Below are 23,776 nucleotides of genomic sequence, written 5' to 3'. Positions count from 1 at the left end.
GGGGCTTCGCACAATCCAGAAGCCTGCCCTCTGCTGGCAGGATCTCCTCCCTGTTCCATGCCCACAGCACAGACCCCAGTTCCACACACAAGGCCAAGTATGGCTAAATCCTTTTATTCTGAAATAAAAAGCAAACCCATAGGAGTCGAATCACCAGGGCAGAACCCCGTCCCCGCCTCCTTCTTCTGTCTTCCTCTGTCTTATGCTATCAATAAATAAGTGTCCCCATTCCCCAAATATTTAATAGAACTTGCTCCCCATTTGCCAGCTCCAACCTCTGCTATGATACAGGGGCTGCCCGATCTCCAGAATATACAAAATGTTACAGAAGTACAGTATATACACTGAGCGGGGAGCCTACCCCGCCAGCAGCTTATATATGCCTTTGCTGGGCCTCAGAGAGGCTTAGGAGAGTGCTGCCCAGTCGTCTAGCGGGACAGGGGGGCACTTGTGCCCCAAAGTGCCTCTGAATAGAGGATGCATGAGCCCCTCTGAATGAAGGACTGCTTGGTAGGGGTGAGGAGGTCACCAGGGAGCCCCTGCTCCCCAAGAGAGGGAGCCCGAGAGGGAGCCTCCTAAATAAACTCTGTATCTATTGAGCCTCCGGCTCTTTATTTTTCTGGAACCATGAATAGTCCAGATATAAAGATACAGCTCTTGCCAAGGTGGCAAGTGGGTCTGCACCGATTTGTCTCCCCCCATTAGGGGGCTTATCATACCCCTTTAGGGGTTCTATCTTGCTAGCGTAGGGAGAAAAGGGCAACTGGGAAGGAATGATAGGGTGGTAGGGAGAGGGTGGGGGCAGAGCCCCCGGCCCCATTTCTTCAGATTTTGCTTGTTGGTGACAGGTGCTTAGATCACCATGATCTTCACCTCGTCATTGTCATCAGCCCGGTAGAAGAAGGGGATGCAGGGGTTGTTGCCCAAGCCTGGGCATTCCTGGGGGTTCTGGATCTCATGCAGCAGCTGCATGATCTGCTGTGTGGTGGGGTTTGCAGGGGCACTGCGGCCCACCAGGGCCTCTCCCTGGAGAGGTGCCACACCATCATTGTCGGCCAGGCTCACCTCTTGAAGATCTTCGGGGGGAGAGAGAGGCAGGGCTCTGAGTGCTGTGCGAGCTCTCCCCACCGCCCCCCAACCCACTCGCCCCCGAGGGCTCTACTCACCACCCTGGCCATTGGCATTGCCAAGCTCTCGGGCTGGGGGCGCTCCAGTGGGGTCCCCAGCAGGGTTCTGGACAGTGGCCAGGAACTTGCCCTGCCACTCATTGCGCTCGCGTACCAGGCGGAGCACCAGCTCCTGCAGCTCCAGCAGTTTGACCTGGAGGGAGAGGTGCTGAGCCCCCGCGAGCCCCACCCCTGCCCCGCCCCACTCCCAGGGACGCGCAGGGCCCCTACCTTCATCTCCTCCTTGTCTTGAGCCAGCCGGCTAATGTACTCCTCCTTCTCCCGGTGCCGCTCCTTGAGCAGTGCCCTCTGACTCTGGTAAAGGGCTATATACTCTCCTGCGGGAGGGTGGATGGGCGGCCGCTCAGGCTCCCGCCCCATCCCAGAGCTCCTGCCCCGCGCCGGCCCCGGGCGCTGGCCCTCCCGCTCACCAATAGTGTCCGTCTCTCCAGAAAGCTGGATGCAGCGATGCTCCAGCTCTTCCACCCGCTCCTTCAGCTCCACTTTCTCCTGCATGAGCTCCATAAATCGGCTCTGCGGCCAGAGTAGCGGGGGTCAGGGCACGGCAGCCCGCCTGAGCCATCCTGCCCTTGCCGGCCGAGCCGCAGGAGATTCGCTCACCTGCAGCTTGTCCATGGCCGCCTGGAGGGCCTGGTGGGTCTCCCCAGGCACACTCTCGCCCCCGCTCCCGGGGGCCACGGCCATCTCCTCCGGCGCGCGCGGGCCCGGGGCCACCAGGTGAGCCAGGCGTTGGCAGCGCAGCCTTTGGTCCTTCAGCTGCCCGCGCAGCCGGGCCTGCTCCTCCTCGGCGCCGGCTAGGGCCGAGTTAAAAAATTCCACCTGCAGGCAAGATGTGCTTTTGGTGGGGGCTGCTCAGGGTGAGCAGGGGGCGCGGAGAGGAGCTCCTCCTCTCCCGGCCTCAGTGGGCCTACCCGTGGTTCAAGGATGGTGCCACAGCTGACCATTGGCTCCCGGGGGTATCGGGGGTCAAGAGAAGTCGAGGGAGGCAAACCAAGAGGCAAGAAGGGTGCCCGGGGTGGGGGACCTCAGATGGCAGGGAAGGAAGGGGCAACGACGGGGGTCCGCTCACCATGGCCTCTCGGCTCTCCAGGCCCTCCGGCATGCTCAGCTTGGGCCGGGCAGCCTCCTCGTCCTTCTCCTCACTGTCCAGTTCGTCTCCTGTCGGGGCACCCGGAGACTCCTCAGACGATCCAACAGGGGAGGTGGAGCGAGCAGGGGAGGAAAGCTCGGGGCCGGCTCCGCCCCGCCTTCCTGTGCGACCTCGGGCCAGCCCGTCCCCAGAGGAGCCACTGTCCTAAAGGTCCCTTCGCACTCAATTCGGTGCTGCTCAAAGTCGCCCTCTTCCTTGGGCTCTGTCCCCTTCCCCTGGGCACCCGCACTTACCTTCCCCAGGCATAGCCATGAGGCTCAGCTGGGCCTGGAGCTGCTGGTTCTGCTGGGTGGCAGCTTCCAGGCGTCCCTGAGGGGCCAGGAAAGAGTGAGAAGGGAAACAGGTGGCAGGCCCTCCCTTTGGGGGCTCAGCATTCAAACCCCCTCACCTGGGTCTCCTCTAACTCTTGGCGGGCCTTCGTGGCCGCCACCTTGACCTGAACATCCTCCTGCTGCAGCCGGTCCATGAGCTGGGTCTGCAGCAGGACCTGCTTGTGCAGCAACTCCTTGTCGGAAGCCAACTGCTGGTAGGCGGCCACGTGCTGCTGATAGGCGGCCACATACTGTTGCAGGTGGCTCACGTACTGGTCCCGCTGCTGCTGCAGGCTCTCGGCCTCCCGGCTCTTCAGCTCCACCTGCAGGAAGACCCTGGGACTGAGGCTGTGGTGGCAGTGGCTTGTTGGGGGGGGGGGTTCGGGGCCCAGGGTGGGGGGGTGGGGGGGGGGGGGGGGGGGGGGGTTAGCCCTCCCGCCCGCCTGGGCCCCTGGCTCCCTCGCTCCAGGACCAAAGTGACTGCCCCCCTCCCCGCCCAGAGCCCCGCACCTCCCTCACCCGGCCTCACACCTCATGACAGCCCTCCTTTTTAACTTTAGTGGAAAATCAAAGCGCGCCAACCGACATCTAAGTGCGCCCTGAATGCCTCACTTTACAGGCATGCTTCTCCCTTAATCCTCAATACCTCCGTGAGCAAAATGCTAATCTCCCTTTTAGACAAAGGACACCGAGGCTGAGAGATGAGAAGCGAACAGTGACCAGTGGAGCTGGGGGCAGCATCCAGGGCTGAATCCGAGAAGCTGCCCACCGCACACTGTCTCTTGCCCTCTGGTTAGGGGCTCGAGGTCTCTGGCCGCGGCGACGACGACCTTCGTTCGGCCCAGGGCTACCCACTTCGTAAAGTCAGAGAGCAGGGGGCGAGAAGGAGCCTGCGCCGCAGGCAGGCTGGGAAGGACCCTGGAGTCACGTGCCCCCCACCCCCCAGCTGGAGCTGCCTGTCCTGGCCAAGCCTCCCACTCTCCAGGCGGGTGTCTGTCCCCCAGGCTTCCTCGGCCGGCGCGGGGGTTACCGTCTCCTTCAGCTCCCCCAGCTTCTCCTGCAGCTGGCCCAGCTTCTTGGCCAGCTCGTTCTTGACATGCTGCTCCGACTGCAGCGCAGTGGTAACCTCCATGTTCTCGTTGGACTGGACAGAGAGGAGGAGTCAGCGGCCACCCGGCGCAGCTGGAGACCCCAGGATGTGGCGTCCGCCTCCCACAGCTCATCTGAGCAGGGCTCTCTAGCTCACAGGGTGCCTTCACGGGGACCATGTCAGGTGGGGTCCATACCCCCACTCCCCAGTTTTACAGGTGGGGAGACAGAGGCCCAGAGGGGTTAAGTGACCCGGCCAGGGAGGAAGGGCCGCGCACCAGCCTGACAAAGCTGTTCTGCAGCTCGGCCAGCTGCTCCTTGAGCTCGCGGTTCTGGGAGAGCGCGCGGCTGATGGTGGTGCGATCATTCTGCATGGTCTCCAGGATCTGCTTGTGCTCCTCGGCCTGCTCGCCCCAGCACTTGGCAGCGCGCTCCAACTGCAGCAGCCGCTGCTCCTGCTCCTGGTTCAGGCGACTCAGACCTTCGTTGTCTTTCACCTGGGCCTGCAGCTGCCCCGCCAGGATCTCCAGTTCCTTCTGCAGTTGCTCAGCCTCTTCATGGAGCCGCTGCTCCTCCTCCGAGGGCCCGGCTGGGGGCTCCGGAACTGGGGGCACCGCTGAGATGGGGCGCACAGGAGGGGCCTCTCACCTCTGTGCCTCCCGAAACCCCCTCTTCTTGGTCCACAACTTCTAACTGGGCCTCGTCACCCCAAACCTTGGCCTCCTGGCTAACAGTCCCCTCACACTCATGGGACGTGCAATCTTTCAAGACACTTTGGAATAGAGTTCTTTAGGTTTTTATGCTCAAGACAACTCTGGGTGGTTGCCAGTGGGCGCTCTACCCGGACTGGCCAACTCCTGGTATAGACCTCCTTCCCTTGGCCACAGTCCCCTTCCATCCATCCACATCCCTAGGGGCATTCGAAGGCACTCTCACCAGCCCTCTGCCACCAATCCTGCTCCCAGATCCTCCAGCCCCAGCTTACCTATCTGGTTCTTCAGTTTGGCCACACTGGCCTCCAATTCCTGCACCTGACTCACGCTGTGCTCCTTCTCCTCCCTCAATTTGTGCATCTGCCCAAAGCACAGGGGGGCGGGGCGTGTGGGGGGCGGGAAGGGAAGACCATCGCCCTCTCTACCCCTCCCCCCCTTGGCTGCACACAGCAAGTGACAGGATTCCCATTTTACTGATGCCCAGGAAAGATCACGTGACCTGTCTAAGGTAGGGGGGCCGAAGGTCACGTCTCACCTGTTCAGACATCTGCTTCATCCTCTGCTGCCAAATGGCATTATCCTCCTTCAGATTCTCTGCATACCGGTCTCTCTCCAGTTGCAGTTGCTTCAGTGAATCTTTCAGCTGCAAGAAGGGGCACAGAAGTTAGCAGGGGCTGTCCCTGTGCCTCGCGGGCTCCTGGGCACCTGGGGTCACCCTCCTCTCGCCCCCCTCGCTCTGCAAGGCCTCACCTGCCCCACATGGGCCTCCAGCTGTGCCCGGTCTTTCAGGGCCTGCTGTAACTCCTGGCTGCTATCAGGGGTTTTCGATTGACTAGAAAACTGGAGAATGAAAGATGAGGTTAGATGTACCAGGTGTACCTGGTGGCCCAGCTATACCACACAAGGCCCCCCCGCAAAAGGGTCTGAGCTGGGATAACGTACAACTTGGGATCGATGAAGATCTCTATGCTCACATTATTAGTACTGCATCCATAGGCTTTCCGTTAACTAAATACTCATTGTAAGTGTTCCTCTAGCTCCCAATCCCCCCGACTTGGTGTGTATCCTTCCGGATCCTTTTCTGGTTATAGTGAATAAGGCTACAAACTGGTCCAGGTCCTAGAACTGGGGCGGTCAGGGCACAGAGTGCGGGCATCCATCAACTTCCAAGTCCTCACTTTATATCTCTGGCAGGCCATTTATTAGACTGCCCATCCCAGGGATGGGCCACAGAGGCGACATTCAATTAACACTTGCTGAGCGGATGGGTGGCCAGACAGGTGGATGGGTAGAGAACTCTGTCTGCTGCCCAGGCCAAACCAAATTTGGAGCTCTAACAAATCAGGTCCCATATCCAGGAGAAAGCAATCAGGAGGGTGACAGACCACATGAGAAATAGCTGTGTAGCTTGGAAAAGACGAGAGAGCGACAAGGAATCCGCAACCCCCTCCCCCCACGCCAGTATCAGAAGGTCTGTCTTGGGAAAGAGACACGATTTTTCCTGTGTTGATCGGGAGGTAAGAGCCCCACCGAGGGAAGCGACCTGAAGGCAGAGGACGGCTCGGTGTGAAGAAACTCTGACGGAGGGGAGCTCTCTGACCCTGGTGGCCAGCCTTCCGGGAGGGAGCAGACAGACTCACGGGCTAGCCTTATGCCTGCCACCCGTACAACAATGGTTTTCACCCAGGATGCTTTAAAAAACAAAATAAAAAAGCCCTCTCCCTAAGATTCTGATTCCACAGATCTGGGCCAGGCCCCGATTTGTAGATTTTGATCAGTGTTGGGAGCAGGATTCTGTGGCGGGGCCAGAGCAAGGATCCAAATCTTCCAGCTTGTGGCTGGAGGCCGCCCACGACAATCCCGGGAGACAGCGGCCCCAGACGGCTGGGGCTCGGGCTCCCTGGGGCTCCGGCCTTACCTGCTGCAGCAGGAGCTCCGACATCTCCAGTTTCTTCTGCAGCTCCTCCATCCTGAGCTGCATGCCCGCCTTCTCATTTACCAACACTCGAAGCTTCTCGTCCAGTTCCGAGTTCTGCTGCGTCAGGTCCTCGTTGTTTTTGCTGTGGCCACAGGCAGCGAGGAAACACACAAGTACAGAACAGAAAGGAGCCCTCTGGTGACCAACCCACCACACTTGCCACAGAGCCACAGAACAGGGGCCTCGGAAGGGACCCCAGGGAACGAGAGTCCCCAGTGGCAGGCCAGAGAGAAGACCTGAGTGGCCTGAGGCCACGGCCTGCGTTGGTGGCACCGCTGGGCCCAGAGCCCAGCTCTGCACGGGTCCTAACCCGTAGGACCCCCTTCCCTGCTCCCACAGCCCTCCCGCTTGCCAGCCCCCAGCCATCCTACTTGTTTTTGTATAACTCCAGCTTCAGGGCATCTCGCTCTTTGGTTAAGTCTTTGTTGTGCTGCAACACAGAAAGGCGAGGTCAGGCGCGGGCAGGGGGAGGGTGCGGAGGGCGGACTATCAGCTACCCTTGACGCTTCGTTCAAAGCCTTTCCAAGCCCACGCTCTCATTTGCCTCGGAAAGGAGCTCGGGCAGGGTGGGAGAGATTCCCGGCTGGCCAGCGCAGGCCCGGACAGAGCTCGTGGCATTGCTACGTGACCGATCCTTCCCTGAGCCAGTCAGCAGGCACGAGGCTAAGGATCGCGTTCAAGCCTTGCGACCACCGCATGGGGCAGGCACGACTGTGTCTGTTTTACAGGTGAACGCAGATTGTCACAGGTGAAGTCGTTTGCCTGCGATCCCCAGCAGAGCTGGAATTAAACATCCAGTCTGTCTGATTCTTCACCCACAATTTCTCCCTGCGGTGGGGGAGCAGATCCAAGGAGTGGAATTAAATTTGCATTGGGATCTTCTGTCTCTTTTTTGAATGATCTATTCATAGGCCCAGCACTCATGAAGGTACAGAGGTGACAGGTCTCCCAGAGCTACCCTGTTCCTCTCCCTGGGTTTTTATAAATCCTTTCATGCACCTTCTATCTATTACACACATGCTTCCCTTCCTACACAAATGGTAACATACTAAAAGTACTGTCCTGTACTCGGCCAAGGCCCATAGCCAGTGACCAGCAGCGTTGGCTCTCTGGCTCTGGCCTCTGCATTCAGTGCTCGCTCCAGAAAGCAGCCCCCACCACTGCCAATTCCCCCAAGACAGCCAGCTCAGCCCTGCGTTTCTTCTAACAACACACAACTTTAAAGCAGCAAGAAACGGCCCGTGCTGCCTTCTGGGCAGTAAGACACTCCATCATGTGGAAGGGACCTGTCGGGGAAGCTGCACCTCCCGCGGACGGGTCCGATGCCGGGCTTACCCTGTCCGTCTGTTTCTGCTGTGTGGAGACAGCAGACAGGGTGCGCTCCAGTTCTCCAACGCGCTGGCGGGAGGACTGCAGGCGACTAGCAAGATCTTCAGACTCTCCTGGAATGACAGAGTTTGAAATGGAACCCAGGAAGGAATCCCACCCAAGGCCTGCCAACATGCCAGGCTGAGGGATGGGAGGGTGTCTAGACCCTCACCTGCTTTCTGCCTGGCCGCCTGCTGTGTATGGGCCAGGGCTGTCTGTAAATCAGTTTTCTCAGACACGAGAATTCCTATGGTCTGAATGTGAACCTTTGGGAAAGAAGGCAAAGAGGCGCTGAAGAGGAGGGAAGGAAGCGTCTCCTGGAGGGTGGGAGGGAGACCTCGGCTCCACACACCTGCAGCTGCTCCCTTAGAGAGCCCTGTTCCTTTGCAAGCTTCTGCTCAAACTCCTTCTTCTCCTGCAGGAAGGAGGACACACAACATCCCTGACTGGGAGGAGGCAGAGATGAAACAGCAACGCTCCCAGAATGCCACCGATGGCCCAGGACAGGCTCAACAATGTGGCCAGATCGGGGGGGGGGGGGGGGGGGGGGGGCGGGGGGGGGGCGGGCAGGGGATGGGGAGGGGGCCTTTTATTCCTCCAGGCTAGGAGCAGACCAAGATGAGAATGGGCCTCTACATATGAATCCTCCCCAAACCCATCTGCCATGTAATCAGCAAAGAAATCACGTTACTTTTTCCAGTTGATCCAAAGTTTCCTGGTTCTGCTGTTTCTGTGGGGAGAGTCAAAGGAAGGTAACTCAGTCTGTCCCCCTTTACTACCCTCCCCACACCAAGACGGAGGATGCGCAGGGGCCAGGAACGGGTTTTAAAGGGAAAGTTCACGGGGACATGAACTGACAGACTCTCCTCAAGCTCCCAAGGAAAGAGACTTTGGGTCTTAAGTGGCTTGGCTCACAGCTACGCAAGTGAGAGTCTGGATCCAGATGCCCATGAAAGGACAAGGACCTAAACCTCCAGAAATGGGAGTTGAGAAGTGAGACTAGACTACCCTTCTGTCAGTTCGTGGTTCAGAAGGGTGCATTCATTCACAAATATTTACTGAGCATGCCCCACCAGGCCAGGTTCTGTTCTTAATAGCAGGGATACAGGAATGAGAAGGACCTGATTTTCTGAGCTAAAAGGGACCTTGGCCACCTCTAATTCTACCTCCGCAGGAAACGGAAGCCCAGAGAGGAAAGGTGACTGGTCTGAGTTGAAAGATGGAGCAAATTAGGGGCTGAGAGTCAAGGCCAGAGTGCACCAGTCAAACCAGTGCTTCCTCCAGAGGCAAGAGCCCCGGGGCAAGTATGGGGATCCAAGCAGGGGTGTCTGGAGAACAGAGAGGAGGCAAAGAGGGCAGCCACAGAGAGCCATGCTGCATGCTCCGTGCTCCGGGGTCCCTCCAATGGAGACTTAGGCCCCCCGGCACCCCATTCTCCCTTGGCACCAGGGGCCCCCAGTCCCTTTCTTCAGAGCCCCAGGGAGAAACTGGAGCCCCAGATTGGCAGTGTGGAATCAGGGGACCCCACTGGACTCTTACCAATTCCTCTATCTTGCTACTGAGTTGTTTGTTTGTTAGATTGCTGGAATCCAGGGCTAGTGATAGCTCTTGGTACCGGCTCTGAGGCGCATGCAGAGGAGGAGGAGGAGGAGGAGTTGGATGAGGGCGGGGGGAGAGGTAGAGAGAGCAGTCATTAGGGTTGGGGGCTGTCTGGGCTGTCTCAGCTGGCAGCGGGGCACCCAGCCCCCACTGTGGGAGGTGGGGGGGGGGCTGGCCTGCAGGGTCACTGGGCCACGGTCCAGACCCACTTACCTCCAGATCCTTCATATTAGCTGATGATGCCAGGCCCTCTCCATTGATGTAGGATGAAGACTAGGAGACACGAAAGGGCTCACATGGAGGTGCGCTCTGCCCCCCCCAGGACCTAAGCCATCCGACTCCCTGGCCTACCCATTAGCTGCACACTGTTCTGCCTAACCCCTTTGTGCCAATTCCTCCTGGTTCTTATCTCCCCCTCATCTGTCCCCTCCCAGGCGGCTCTCATTCTGTGCTTCCTGCAGAGGGATCAAATGACATAACCAGCTTCAGCTTCGAGGTCCAACCCCTTCAATTTGGGGAGCTTCAAAGATGACTCAGAGGAGTCCTGCCGAGCTGAACACTGCCCAACAAGCTGGCTGCTCCTGGGCTCTTCCGTCCCTCTTGGGAACCTTGCCTCATTCTTTCTGTCATATCCCCCCATCTACCCCCCACCTTGGGTTTCAATTCCTGGGGTACCTCAGACACAAGACCATTGAGCTGCTGAGATAGCTGTCGCAGGCTCTCGGTAGATGACACACATCTGGGGACGAACACGGGAGTCAGGGGTGCAGGAGGCTCAATGGGAAAGAGGAGGTCGCAGGCAGTGGCCTACCCCGACTCCCTCGGCCTAGGGACTGCTGCCCCCATAGGAGATACTCACTTGCTTTCATCCATGAGGAAAGGGCCATTTTCTGCATCATGACTCTGCTCAGGAAGAAACACATGAGGTGGTCACTCAATTGCTGGTAAGACCACCCAGGGATGGGGGGAGGCAAGAACCTTCTGACAACCTGCCAACTCCCCAGACTTCAAGGAAAGACCTAGTCTCGGCCTCCCCCACCTCAGTCCTCCGGAAGGAACCAAGCTCCCTGAAGAAAGGGGAAGAGGACCCAAAGCAGGTCCAGTCCTCTGAGGAGGAGGGGGCGAACATCGAGTGGGGCGGTAGGCAAAGGGTGAGGAGGCACAAACCTGAACTGACGCCATGCTAGTGACACAGGGGGGACTAGCACAGCGGGGAGGGACACCATCAGGTGACACGGTGTCATCAACAGTTGGTGCGGCAGGAGCGGCGCGGTCTTTGGGCGCCTGTCACAGAACAGAGCAGGGGGTTAGGGGCCATGCGGGTAAGAAGGCGCCTTGCTGCCATGGATGCAGGAGTGCAGAGCGGGCAGGACAGGTGTTGCTGTGGTCAGAGTGACAGTGACACATGCTGGGAGCCACTCTGGAGTGGAGTGCGGCCATGACTCGCCCAAGCTGAGGGCCGCTCTGCAGCCTTCTGGACGGCCAAAGCTCAAAGCAGGGTCTGCGCGACCTCCTTCCTCAACATGGGGGCCTTGTTCTCCGTGGAGCTCAGCAAGAGACATTATCAGGCTCTGACCTGCAGCAGCCATAGCAGATGGAAGACAGGAGTGCCCGGTCAGGGAGAAGGAAGGCACTGTTCTTCTGGAATGCCAGAGTGACCCTCATCCTGGGCCCTGCCAGGCAGAGGGTGGTGGTGATGAAGGACGTGGCCAATGCCACTATCTGCCTCCTTCCTCCCTGCTCGCTTTTCCTTTCCCCCCTCCTTTCCCCAACTACTGGCTGTATTTGCCCAATTCAGGCCTTTTCTGGGAAAGAAGCTACCTAACTAGATGCCTCACCCTACTCCTGCAGGGAAGAAGAAAAACATGGCCACTAGCCTCACCCCAACCTCCTAGCTCCAAAACACCTACCCAGCTGAGAACCAACGTGAGAAACCAGAGCTAGGACATCTACCCTCTGACTCTTGGTACCCTGGAGAACAATCCTGCGACTGGGGACAAGGACCCATGGAGAAACGGCTCCCTCTTCCCCACCTGGACCCACCTGCTTGACCAGGGCCCCACCCAGCCTCTTTCTGGGCTCAGGCCTGACACAGCCCAAGCATCTAGCTCTACGGATCTAATGTCTGATGAGGAGCAAAGATGAGCAGAGAGACAGGGAAGATGGCCGACAAGCTTGAGTTTGAAGAGGGGAGCACACTAGGGAGCCAAGGCCCGGCCAGCGAGGCTGGGGCCGGAAGGAAGAGGGACCCAGGGCTGGCTGTCCTCTGGACCCATCAGCCCTGGCCTCTGAAAAGTCAACTCGACTGCCCTCCTTAGAGCTAGTGCTGCAGAGCCCAGGAAGCTGAGGATGAATCAAGCAATCTGCATGTTTACTGGCCAGGCTGTGACCTTTGACCCTGGGACCTGGCAATTGCCTTGCCAACCTGTCAATAGAATCTCCCAGGTAAGAGCAGAGGCTCAGCAGCTGGCCGGGCTTGAGACTTTGGGGGAGGTGGGCACTTCTAGCCCTGGGCCCTGGCAAGCTCTGGGTGCCTCCTGGCATCCTGGGTTCCCACAGATCCCTAGCACTAGACACAAGAACGTTCAGAAAAGGAAAAAAGTAATTTTCTGAGGACTTAAATAGGTGTAACACGCCGATTTTAAGATCAACCCAGTTATTTCACAATTTTAGGTCTTATAGCAAAATGGAGGATTTAAAAAATCACTCTCCACTCCCCCAGCTGTCCCATTCCATTAAAATTTTATTTCTCCATGATTCCCCATTTCTGGAAATGCTGTCAGCTCTGTTCAGGATCCTGTAACCACAAGCCTGCATTGCGGGAACAGAAAACTTAAGTGGGAAACAGCCATTGATACAGAGAGGATTTAAAAACCACAAGAAAGATCTGGGTCTTCGTTTCCAGGACAACAGAGGGGTGTGGGCACAGAATCTTAGAACTCAGGGCAAATACCAGCTTCAGGAGTCCTCTAGGCCTGGGCTCCCTTCCCTGTGCCCTTCAGCAGCTCCTCTGAGATCACAACGTGAGTCACAGCACCGGGACAGACCCGACCACTCAGGCATGAGTGGTCCCAGTGGGTGAAAGCCTCTCGCACCAGCATCCAGAGCTCTGTCCCCGCCCTCTCTCCATGCCCATCTCTTGCAGGACCTGGCCGCATTTCAGCCCTCCCCCCTCCCCCCACACCGGCCTGGCCGGTGTCCCAGGACAAAGTGTGAACATCATGTCCAGAAAACCCACCCAGGCTCCCTTTCTGGGAGATGCTCTGTGAGCTCACAATGCTGGCTGTTACCTGCATCCCACCCTCCCCTCTGCCTGGGACTCCCACTTTCCCCACTCTCCATCTGGATAAATGCTACCCACCTGTAATCTTCAAACCAGTCTCAAGTCCATTTAGAACCAACCTTGCCCTCAGTTGGGCACTTGGAACGTTGTCACAGTCTACCTTTGCTTCTTGCACTGGGGTCTGCTTCCCTCAGTGTGCATTCGACCTGGTTTTACCTCTTTTCTCGAGCACCTAGCCAACCACCTCCCCTAGGAAGGGCCATTGAATACACAGCCAAATGTCCAGTTGATTTTTAAAAGAGAATGGGGGAGGGGGGCGTCTGGGTGGCTCAGTCATTAAGCGTCTGCCTTCGGCTCAGGTCATGGTCCCAGGGTCCTGGGATCGAGCCCCGCATCTGGCTCCCTGCTCTGCGGGAAGCCTGCTTCTCCCTCTCCCACTCCCCCTGCTTGTGTTCCCTCTCTCGCTGTGTCTCTCTTTGTCAAATAAATGAATAAAATCTTTAAAAAAGGGCGCCTGGGTGGCTCAGTTGGTTAAGCAACTGCCTTCGGCTTAGGTCATGATCCTGGAGTCCCAGGATCAAGTCCCGCATCGGGCTCCCTGCTCAGCAGGGAGTCTGCTTCTCCCTCTGACCCTCCTCCCTCTCATGCTGTCTCATTCTCTCTCGCACAAATTAAAAAAAAATAAAAATAAAAAAATAAAATAAAATAAAAGACAACAGGGGCGGGATGTCCTGGTTGCTCATCTGTTTGGTTAATCTCATGTGCTTTACAGTTAATTCCTCTGAAAAAATAACCTCGATCCTTGTAACTATAATGTACGCTCCCTTCGTCTTAACCCCACAGTCCCCTACTCTCAAACCAAAATGAAGTCATCCAATTCAAAGAGAGCACAAACTTGGGGATGGGTGCCCAAAGGGCAAGCCTGAAGGTTTGCTTTTATTTAATCTCTCCGAGTCTGACACGCCACTGGGTATTCATACTCAACGCTTGAAAAGCCCAGATCCCACACACCTGCTCTGGAAGCTCTTCCAAATTACCTTTAAACTTCAAGGCGTGTCTCACCTTCTTCAAGATGATAAAAGATGGGGGGCAAGGAAAACAAGCCAATCAACCAAGCAGGTGAAAAAAGCAGACATGAACAGGCTGAGGGTTAATGACAGCAACATAAAATAAGCCAGAGGCAAAGTATCCCCCAAACCAGAGAAGCCTTGGGGCATGCACAGCTGGGAGAGAGCAAGCCAGAGAGGGGGCTCGGCACTACCTCACCTGCCACTTGTCCAATGGGGGGAGCGCTACCCCATTGGAGCGGTTAAGGTCGGACACCAGCACCTTCAGGATGTCCTGAATCTACAGGCGGCGAGAAGGGAGAAACAAGGGCAAGGGGAGAGAGAAAGTGGCTTAGAGAGAGGTGAGAGAGTCAGGGTAGGAGGAAGAGGAGAGAGGGGAACAAATCCATGGCCCAGGCCGCCTTCTCAAACGGCCACCAGCTGCCTTGCTGGAGGCAGAAATCAGCGTACACAGAGGGAAAAGTCCCCTGAACGAGACAGAGAATGCAGTCACCGGCCCAATGCAGCGGTTTTCTTAAGACACTCATGAGACCCGCTCCTCAGGCCCAGGATGCTGGGGACGACTCTGACAGGAATGTCATCTCCATTTTAAAAACCAGACTTCCGAGGAAGGGTTCGCTTGGACAAGGGGCTCCAGCTAGAAGTCTGAAAGACACTGATCTGCTCCAACAATATCATCTTACAGATGAGCCCACTGGGCCCAGGGGAGGAAGTGATTTTCCTGAGGTCGCCCAGCAAGCTGGTGGCAAAGATGGACTCAAAATTCAATGTCACCTAACCCAAGTGCTTGGGGCTCTCCTCGCTACACCCTGGGCCTCTTCTGTTGCTTTCTAAAGGGACATTGTGATGGCACATGGTTGCTCTCACTGCCTGGCTTCCCGTTTGGGGCTGGGGATGAGCAAAGTCACCAGATCAGTACGTCAAATACCACTACCCTTTACTGAATGTTTACCCTGCACCAGGCCCTGTGCCAGGCCTGCGTGGCTCAGTCAGTTAAATGTCCGATTCTTGATTTCTTTCGGCTCAAGTCATATCTCAGGGTCCTGGCACGGAGCTCTATGTCAGGCTCTGTGCTCAGCCGGGAGTCTGCTTGAGGCTTTTCTCTCTCTCCCTCTCCCTTTGCCCCCACACCCCCAGCTCTCTCTTTAATAAATATATCTTAAAAAAAAAAAAATCAACCATCTCATTCCAGTGTCACAAGTGTAAATAACATTACCCCAATTTTACTGATGTGGAAATATATCCCTAGCAGGGACATTATCCCCAGCAAAGGGAGAGGTAGGATTCAAACCTGTACCTGACACTTCCTTCACAATCTTAACCATCACCCTCTACTGCCCCTTGAGCACCCTGGTCCCAGGAGCCTGGCCAGCCAATACTTACCTCCTCGGGAGAGTGACAACCATCAGAGGTGGTTGTCTCTGGACTACTCCCATGTTTGATCTTCCTTTTCTTCTTCGCTCCTGCAGGAATACCAGGGCTGTTCTTTTGCTGATATTCCCTCAACTGCAGAAAGGAAAAGCAGCAGGATTCATGAGAACTATAATCCCCTGTACTCACATCCAACTTTGTAGTTTACCATATACTCCTATATTCGCCATCTGATTTAATACCACCAACAGCCCTACAAAGTGTTGTATTTCTCAGCGACTGCAGACATGGAATGATAACATGGCTTTAAAAAAAAAAGGAGGGGGGCAATAATGGAATTTAAACTTAGTCTTCTGACTCCGAGTTCTGGGGTTATGCCATGAAATCAGCAAGTGCCAAGAGGCAAAACCAGAGGTGGAGATGGAAAAGTAAACATCTGAGTAATCAGACTTTAGAGTCCTTTCCTACACATCTGTTAAAGTTGCACACTGGTACTTATCAAACTTTTACATCAACGTATCCTGATGGCAGAAGGCAATGAAGGCACACACCTAGTGAATGTGGGAATGTAACAGAACGAGGACAACCCAACCACCATTTCAGAGAGAATTCTATTATAATCTTACAAATCTATGCAAACGCCCTTCCTAGGTACGTTAATATAAAATGACTTTTCTCTGTCAAGAGAATCAAGCACAACTGATGCTTCAGTCCCATATTATTCTGTGGCACTTAGGACACTCCATGTTGAGTTGATGATTTGGAGAAGATTCCCACCTATGAAGTTCAGGTTCCAGAGATCTGTTCCACAGAGGATAAGCAGATCTTACTCTAAAGACCACCGATTGAGGGGGACCCTGGTCCCAGAATCATGGGGAATTAAAATGTGAGGTAGAGAATTCAGATTTAAACTGTGAAAGAAAGACAGTAGAAACCTAGGAGGAAACCATACTAAAAAAAACATTCTCCCCAGTTGTCACCAAGGTGTTATCAACGTTCTGTGATCACTGCTGAAGTCAATGTCTAAGGATGGGGTACAATCTTAGAGTAAGGGCTCCTGAAACCTCTCCCACCCAGGTCCCATAGTCCCCAGTCCCCTTGAAGCTGGAAATTTGTGCCGCGATCAGAGAAACCGGAAAGGGTATGAAAACACTGGGAGACTGAGTAGTAAGATCAAACACCGGGCTCGTGGCGCTAATGACAGTTCCGAGGGGGATTGTGACGTAACTACATTCCACTCCTCCCTACCGACGCCCGAGTCGCCGCTCCGCGGTGGGGGAGGGGAAAGCAGGGCCGGGACCGAGGTCCTCGGAGACCGGGACCGGGCAGGGGAGCCCAGGTCCTCCGGTTCTGGGTGGCTGATGGCGAGGGCCAAGCCCGAAGCGAGGATCCCGGGGTTCACCGGCCCAAAGTCACCCGGGGGCGACGGGCGAGGGCGGGGGCTGGGCTGCCGGGGGGCGGGACTGGCTGAGAAGACTTTGGGGGGGGCGCCAAGGGGCGCCGAGGGGCTCGCCCTGTGTGCCTCAGGGGCAGCACAGACTCTGGCCACTGCCCGGCCTTCGGAGGGGCCTTTGGCTGGGTCAGGGAGCCGCGACCCGGCACGTTTTACCTTCTTCTTGGCCGCAGCCAGTTTGCTCTCTCGGGTTTCTTCCGACATCCCGGGACGGGGAGGGGGAAGGGGGGGCCACATCATCAAGATCCCGGCAACCCTCGCGGAATTGCTTCCGGCAGTCACCGCGCCGATGTGCGACTGAGCCAGGAAAGGAGGAACCCGGGAGTTTCTAGGCGGCAGCTGGGTGGGCGTGGCCTCAATACCCCAATCCTATTGGTCAGTGAGGAAGATGAAAGGAAAAGGGGCGTGGCCAGGCCGCCGCGGGCCTCAGGGGACAGGTGGAGTCACAATGAGAGCGGAGCGCGCAGCCGCAGTCCCCACCCACCTCGGGGGGGGGCGGGGCCTGAGCTCGCAGGGTGCGCGCGCAGCTCGCTTTTTTGACCGTTCGCGGTCTCCGTCGTAAGATTCCGAATACCTGGCGGACCTGAGGGGCCGCTCTCCCGCCCTCGCCCTGGACCCTCCTGCCCTGCATACTCCCCCGAGGCGGGGACCCCGGACCCCAGGGCTCCGGAGGTGGGCGAGGAGCGGAGAACAGGCCGAAAGGGCATCCCTTCACAGCCCCTTTCCTGACTCCCTATATCCCTGCCCCAGACTCTCTCGTCCCAGAGATCACTTCCGTCTACCCCCATCTAGCCCTCCACACACTCCCCCCTCTCAGAGTCTCCCCTTCCTTGAGCATCCCTACCCCGATCCCGGACCGTAACTGCCCCTTCCCAACTCCTAACCTCCCCACACCCCTTTCCTCCCAGAGCGGACCCTAGGTTCAATCAGCCTTCTTCCCTCGTATTCCTCTCCAGGACTCAACCAGGACTTTCCAAAAGTTGCCGCGGGGCCTTCCAATCCCCTGTGAGTATGCCTGTGCACCCCCGCCCCCACTTTCTGGCCCTCCACCGGGAAGTCAGTGCTGCTCCCAGGTCTCCTCCCCACCCCAGCCCTCTTCAAGCCTTCCCCCAGCAGACCTTGCTCTGCTGAGAAGCTCCAGGTCATTTCTCAGTGCTTCCCCTTCTTTTCCTCCCTGCCCACCAAGCTTCAAAGAAGCAGCAGCGTCCTGGCCTTTGCCGGTGGTACCCCAGGCTCTCCCAGTGGGCTCTGTCTCTCTTCCTTCCCGACAGCACCACAAGTGGTTGGTTTTGAAAACACCACGATCCCCTCCCTCACCTGTCCCACCCCACACAGAAACCCCCCTCATTCCCTCGGACGTGTGTGCTCTCTCCTGCCTTGGCCATTTCGATATACTGTCCCCTTCTGGAATACTTTCCTTCCAGCTCTTTAGCAAGGTGATGCCTGCTCATCCTTTAGAGCTGAGAGGTCCCTCAGAGAAGCTTCACCCCCACTTCTGACTCAGTCCAGTTGCTCATTTGGACACTCCCTTCACACACTGTACTTCACCTTAAAAGCACTTTTCAGGCTTGTCGTTAGTTGATTGATTATTTGTCATTCACCCATTCATCTGACACATTTTATTGAGTGCCTACCACGTGCCAGGCGCTGTTGGGGACACAGTGAACAAAACACCGGCCCTGCGCTCGTGGGGTTTAAACTCCAGTGGCGTAAGGCCAGCAATGAACAGAATATTATTAATGAAATGTATATGTCAGGTGGTGATGGATGTTATAAAATATCAGGACAAAAGAAGAGTGAGCCATTGAGGAGTGACCATTTTAGGCGGGGTGGTCAGCGAAGGCCTTCCTGATGAAATGGGAATAGAGCTTTACATGGAGATATCTGGAGGAAAAACATAATTATTGGGTGTTTTATATAAGTTCCGTGAAGGCAGGGGCCAGGCTTGATGTCTTATCCATTGCTGAATCCCTGGAGCCTTTGCCAGTGCCTAGCAGATAGTGCTTACTCCCTCTCTGTCGACTGACTGATTAAAAGCCTCTGTCCTAAGAGTAGGAACCATGTCTTCCTTGGCTTCGTCTTGTATCATGTGTACACGGTTGACCCAACACACATTTCCTAAAGATTAGCAGTGTACCGGGCACTGGCCTTTGCAACTTTTAGAGGCAGAGAGGGCAAAGATGAACTGCAGCCCCAGGGAAGGGGTTTGTTACCCAATGAAATTATCAGCCCAGCGACATCATAGACTTGAGAGGAGCATCCAAGAAGTAGACGTGAGGCAGGTTATCTGGGGTCAGGTTAGGGGCCAGGATGAGCCCTTTAATTAGGATTGGGTGTGGCTAGGAGTGAAAGAAAACCCCAAATAACGGTGGCCTAAACAGACCTCAGGGTCCCAGGCCTCTATCTTGCTCCACTGCACCTTCAACAAGGTTCTACCTTATCGCCCAAGGTGCTGTTCAGCTCTTTCATTACATCCACATTCTAGCCAGCAGGAAGGAGGAAGGCAGGCCAGAGAAAGGCATACCCTCTCCCTGGAAGGACAGTTCCCAGAACTTGTGTACATGATTTCTGACTAACTTCCACTCACCAGAACTTAGACAGCTACATCTAATTCCAAGGGCAGCTGGGCAATGTAATCTTATTAGGGGGTGGGGGTGTCAGTCACCAAGCAGAAGGGGGGCGGTGGTTGTTGGGGACAACTTGTAGGTTCTGAATTGTGGATAATGGGTCAGTCTGGCTGATGACTTTATGTGCCACTCAGCGGCCATCTCCCAAGTCTGGCCAGGCTGATGGGGCCAGCAAGGATTCTCTGCACCTCGACATTCAGAAACTGAAGGAGAAGAGGGACCTGCTGGACAAGGAGATCACCCAGTTAATATCTGAGTAAGTCTCACTGGGCTCCTCAGCATGCTTAAGATAACTTTTAACCGGAGGTCCAGTAACTGAAACCCAGCCACACTAGTTTAGCCTAAAACCAGGACCATGCCCTGCCGAGGGATTCAGCATGTCAGCAGCCTCTCTCGGGTAGGGTGTGGTCAGACCTGGGAGGAGCAGGAACTAGGGAGCAGAAAACTGTCCCTAGCAGAGGTTATCACTGGGTCCCTCTCTGCCTCTTCCATCTGCACACCGACTCCATTCTCTCTCTGCAGGTGGGCTCTCCAGGGCCTGGAGGAAGCTGGCTCTTCCACAACTCCTGACTTTCTCACACCTCTTGCTCCAGCCATGTGGCACAGACTGAGCAGCCTTTGAATGTGCATTTCACACGGGAGGGGCTCTGACTAGCCACTCATGTGCCCATCTGTGAATCCCCCTGCTGTGGCCCGGGTCACACAGTACCAGCATGGCTGCGAACCACTCCCTAAGGGCACAGGGAGATTGGCCAGGAGTGAGGGGCTAGGCAGATCCCCTGCCCTACCGTAAGCTTCCTGAGGGCAGGGTCTGTCTTGTCCCTAGTAGGTCCTTAGTGAACATTTGTGTAGTTTTTTTTTTTTAAGATTTTATTTCTTTATTTGCCAGAGAGAGTACAAGCAGGGAGAGTGGCAGGCAGAGGGAGAGGGAGAAGCAGATTCCCTGCTGAGCAAGGAGGCCGACGTGGGGCTCAATTCCAGGACCCTGAGAGCCACCCAGGCATCCCATGAACACTAGTTAAATAGATGCCTTCTGGGAACCTGGTGGCGCAGTCGGTTAAGCATCTGCCTTCGGCTCAGGTCAGGATCTCCGGGTCCTGGGATTGAGCCCCGCATCAAGCTCCTTGCTCAGCAGGGAGTCTGCTTCTCCTTCTGCCTGCTGCTCCCCCTGCTTGTGTGCTCAATCTCTCTCTCTCTGACAAATAAATAAATAAATAAAATCTTTAAATAGATGCCTTGTTATTCTCTGAACCTTGGATCCTCCTCAGCTTTCTTAAAGATCCTCTCTCTCTCTCTCTCTCCACCCCCCACCCCAGAGGCTACAATGTGGATGAACTGGAGGACCACATCTCCCAGCTCCACGAATATAATGACATCAAGGATGTAGGCCAGATGCTGCTAGGCAAACTAGGTGAGCAGCAGGACCCCAGAGGAGCAGCCTTCTGAAGGAAGGAGTCCGCATTTCCCCGGGTGTCTGGATTTTGCTCCTGGGCCCTCCAACTTGCCAGCCTTCCCGTCCTTCTCAGCTGGCCCACTCCCCGAATGCCCCAAAGCAGCTGTACAGCTCTTACAGGAGTCCCTGGGGTCTCTTCCCTCAAGTGTAGAGCCTGCTTCAGAGCCCCAGGCAGGTTTGAGCATGAACTTGCCTACCTGCTCGATTGCGGGCTGTGGTTCCCGGTCTTGTGGGGCCTACTCAGACTGATTGCTACACCACCCTTACCTCAGGTGGCTGACTCGCTACAGAGGCAGAAAGTCACAGATGGGTGACTTTGTGACTTCAAGGAGTATTTTGTTCTTCCTTGAACAGTCTATCCAGAGGGCTCGGCCAAGGCACAGACACCTGTGTGCCTAGGCTGGTTAGGACAATCCACTTTGGAAGCAAGCAAAGGCATGGATGGCCTCAGTCCGGTCACCTGGCTGGGGCCGGTGGGCACTCCAGCGTTCAGCACCCAGTGACTGTTTGGGACAGGGTGCAGGGCTGGGATGTCTGCCTGGTCACTGCAGGAGTTTAGCACTTCCTGTAGAATTGCCTATCAGCATCCGGGAGTCTGTGGCAGGGAGGGCTTTTCTGTTCCAGTGGGGAATGGGTCCCGAGGAAGGAGAGGAGGTAACAGGAGGAGGGAAATACAGATGGAGGAAGGAGGATGATCAGGCCCCAAGGAGAAAAGAGATGAGGGGACCGTAGCCTGGTGGTTAAGGACATCCCCTCTTGTGAGACAGAACCCAGCTTGAGACCTGTCTTTCCAGGCCCAGGACCTGGAGAGGACAGGGCAGCCTATCCTCTGAGGTTATATATACTGAACACCTACTCTGTGCTGCTCTGCAGGGTGTGGGGCACTCTAGTGAACCAGACACCTGGAGGACCCTGTTCTCATGTGACTTAGGTTTTGGTGTGTGGGGGAAGGGAGGGGAAAGGTCAGTAAGTAAAGGAACACAAACAAAGGAATTATAAAATGTGTTAAGTGCTATGAAGGAAACAGGCCAGGGGTGCTGGGTGGCTCAGTCGTTAAGCATCTGCCTTCGGCTCAGGTCATGATCCCAGGGTCCTGGGATCGAGCCCTGCATTGGGCTCCCTGCTCGGCCGGAGGCCTGCTTCTCCCTCTCCCATTCCCCCTGCTTGTGTTCCCTCTCTTGCTGTGTCTCTCTCTGTCAAATAAATAAATAAAATCTTAAAAAAAAGATAAAAAGAAACAGGCCAGAGATGGAGAAGAATATTGAGGTGAACAGGGTGGCAGGTGGGGATGAGCTAAGGTGGTCAGGGAAGACCTCTCAGATCCCTTCCCCTGGGAGACAGAAAGGGTCTTTGAGGGAGCAGGAGGGATGGTATCACCAAAGGGCCAGGGCATGACCCCTGGGCCAGGCTAAGGAGTGAGGGTTTTCAGCAGGCCCCAGGTGCAATGTAAATATAAATTTACATTTTCAGCAGATGGCTCTAGGTGCTCTGTGTGGAGTCCAGCAGAGCTTGGTTTGACTCTTCTGTCAAGTGGGGTGAGGGTTCAGTGAGTCTTGTTTGGGGTGGCCAAGCAGGGCCCACAGTGGTAGGGTCTGGAAGGAGTAGCAAGAGGGTATCTCGGCCAACTAGGGGAGCAAGAAGAAGGTGCAAGAGTGGGTCCTGGGTAGGTCAGGCCTTTGGCCATTCTCCCTCCCACTCCTCCCACCAGACACACATCTTTTCTTCTTTCTTTCCTTTCAGCTGTGATCCGAGGTGTCACCACCAAAGAATTATATCCAGAATTTGGCCTGGATATGAATGACTGAGCCAAGGCTCACAGCCCTTTGTCCACAGCCCAATGGGACAGGCAGATTTGAACATGAGAGGCAGTGAGAGCCCGTCCAGCACACGCACAGGCTTCCCAGCGAGGAAGTGTCAGAAGCCTTTTTCTAGAGAGCTTGATCTGAGTCACAAGGGAGCCCAGAGAAGAGACGGACAGCGAAGAAGAGCTGTTCCCTGCTCCAAGTTTCCTGAAATGTCCTAGTGATGTCTGTGTGTGTGTATGTCTCCCATTTGTAAATAAACATACAAGCAATCTCGGCGTGAGTCTCTATACTGCGAGTCCCTCTCCTCCAGTAGCCCCCTAATCTTCCCCGGGAGAAAGAGAGCCTGCCTTGGATCGTAACAAGCTAACATGTACCAAGTACTGTGCTGCGCACCTTACATCCATTATCTCTCAAGCCTGAGTCCATCCCATGAGAAATGAATATTGCTCTCCCCATTGTACAGATGAGGAAATTGAGGCTCAGAGAAGCAAAGTGACTTACCCAAGGTCACATAGCCAGTAAGTGGCAGAGCAGGGACTCAAGCATAAGTCTAAGTCTGAAGTTTATGGTTTGCAATATTGCCTTTCTGGGTTGGGGGGACAGGCAGGCAGGAGCTGAGCGTGAAACAGCGACGTTGGAGGAATTCGTCCCGTGTGCGTCCATCAGCACAATGAAGGTTCCAGTCCTGACTGTAGTCCTCTCTGCCAGCCCGGGGCAAGCTGTCGTTCCTCCCTTGTGTGTTGTTTATCCTGATCCACCAGCACTGGCAGAAGTGAGACAAGTGTTGCAAGTGCTCGGTGCAATCCAGAATGGCAGGATTTCACACCGAACCCACCAAGTGTTCTGACTGTCCCAGCTGCTCATCTGGCTGTCCCTGCTGGACATCTTCTTAAGATCGTAGGTGTGACAGCAGTGCTTGAGGGCAGGCCGTCATGAGGTGAAGTAAGCATAGTTCCCAAAACCGGCCATGTGAGTCAGGCCTGGGTGTGGGTCCCTGCCCACTTGGGAGCTGTGTGACCACAGGCCACCGACTTGGCCTCTAAGCAGAAATAACAGCAGTACTGTATGCAGTGGGGCAGTTAGCATTAGCTGTCTCAACAAACAACCCCAAATCCCCATGGCTGAGCACAAGAAAGCTTTATTTCATCAAGTCTGATGAGGGTCTGGTAGCCCCCCTGCGTTTTAGGGCTTTGCTGCTGGAATCCACAGCAGGGAGCCGAGGGAGGGAGAAGACATCAAGTCTGAGTCGACTCGTCCCCTGATCAGCAGCCATCACTCCTGCTCACAGACAGTGGTCCAGAACCAGCCACGTGGCAGAAACC

The 23,776-nt window shown here is 55.7% G+C and overlaps 1 protein-coding gene and 1 long non-coding RNA gene across 4 annotated transcripts; one reads left to right on the top strand and one right to left on the bottom strand.

Annotated features, from left to right (window-relative positions):
* Positions 1-98: 98 nt before the first annotated feature.
* GOLGA2 (golgin A2) lies at positions 99-16,854 on the bottom strand. Of its 3 annotated transcripts, XM_035015712.1 has the most exons (27): positions 16,726-16,854; positions 15,129-15,251; positions 13,945-14,025; positions 10,563-10,679; positions 10,255-10,298; positions 10,071-10,134; positions 9,609-9,668; positions 9,336-9,416; positions 8,488-8,526; positions 8,149-8,211; positions 7,969-8,062; positions 7,764-7,870; positions 6,800-6,858; positions 6,369-6,510; positions 5,201-5,290; positions 4,986-5,093; positions 4,723-4,810; positions 4,016-4,353; positions 3,679-3,792; positions 2,726-2,971; positions 2,571-2,646; positions 2,257-2,345; positions 1,788-2,006; positions 1,598-1,700; positions 1,398-1,504; positions 1,167-1,320; positions 99-1,076 (listed from the first exon to the last, which is right to left on the bottom strand). In XM_035015712.1, the coding sequence occupies exons 1-27, from the start codon at positions 16,807-16,809 to the stop codon at positions 853-855; spliced, it is 3,114 nt and encodes a 1,037-aa protein (XP_034871603.1). In that variant the 5' UTR covers positions 16,810-16,854; the 3' UTR covers positions 99-852. The 3 variants fall into 3 exon arrangements, with proteins under 3 accessions (XP_034871603.1, XP_034871604.1, XP_034871605.1); XM_035015713.1 differs by lacking the exon at positions 9,336-9,416; XM_035015714.1 differs by lacking the exon at positions 10,563-10,679.
* A 228-nt stretch (positions 16,855-17,082) lies between these two features.
* On the top strand, positions 17,083-22,724 carry LOC118017633. The gene is made up of 5 exons (XR_004681199.1): positions 17,083-17,241; positions 17,526-17,574; positions 19,331-19,452; positions 20,513-20,607; positions 22,390-22,724. It is a non-coding gene; the product is annotated as an uncharacterized LOC118017633 (long non-coding RNA).
* Positions 22,725-23,776: the final 1,052 nt, after the last annotated feature.

The sequence above is a fragment of the Mirounga leonina genome, unplaced genomic scaffold (assembly GCF_011800145.1).
Source record: "Mirounga leonina isolate KUSES-001 unplaced genomic scaffold, KU_Mleo_1.0 Mir_170, whole genome shotgun sequence".
Lineage (NCBI taxonomy): Eukaryota > Metazoa > Chordata > Mammalia > Carnivora > Phocidae > Mirounga > Mirounga leonina.
This window is presented reverse-complemented; position numbering and strand designations above follow the sequence as displayed.

What these genes read in the sequence shown, in the direction of transcription:
- GOLGA2 (XM_035015712.1), bottom strand. Translation starts at nt 16,809, where the DNA reads ATGATGTGGCCCCCCCTTCCCCCTCCCCGTCCCGGGATGTCGGAAGAA. An exon ending in GGCGGCCAGGCAGAAAGCAG is followed by an intron (nt 7,871 to 7,968) that starts GTGAGGGTCTAG and finishes CTGTCATTCCAG; the next exon opens with GAGAGTCTGAAGATCTTGCT. An exon ending in TGGGGGAGCTGAAGGAGACG is followed by an intron (nt 2,972 to 3,678) that starts GTAACCCCCGCG and finishes GTCTTCCTGCAG; the next exon opens with GTGGAGCTGAAGAGCCGGGA.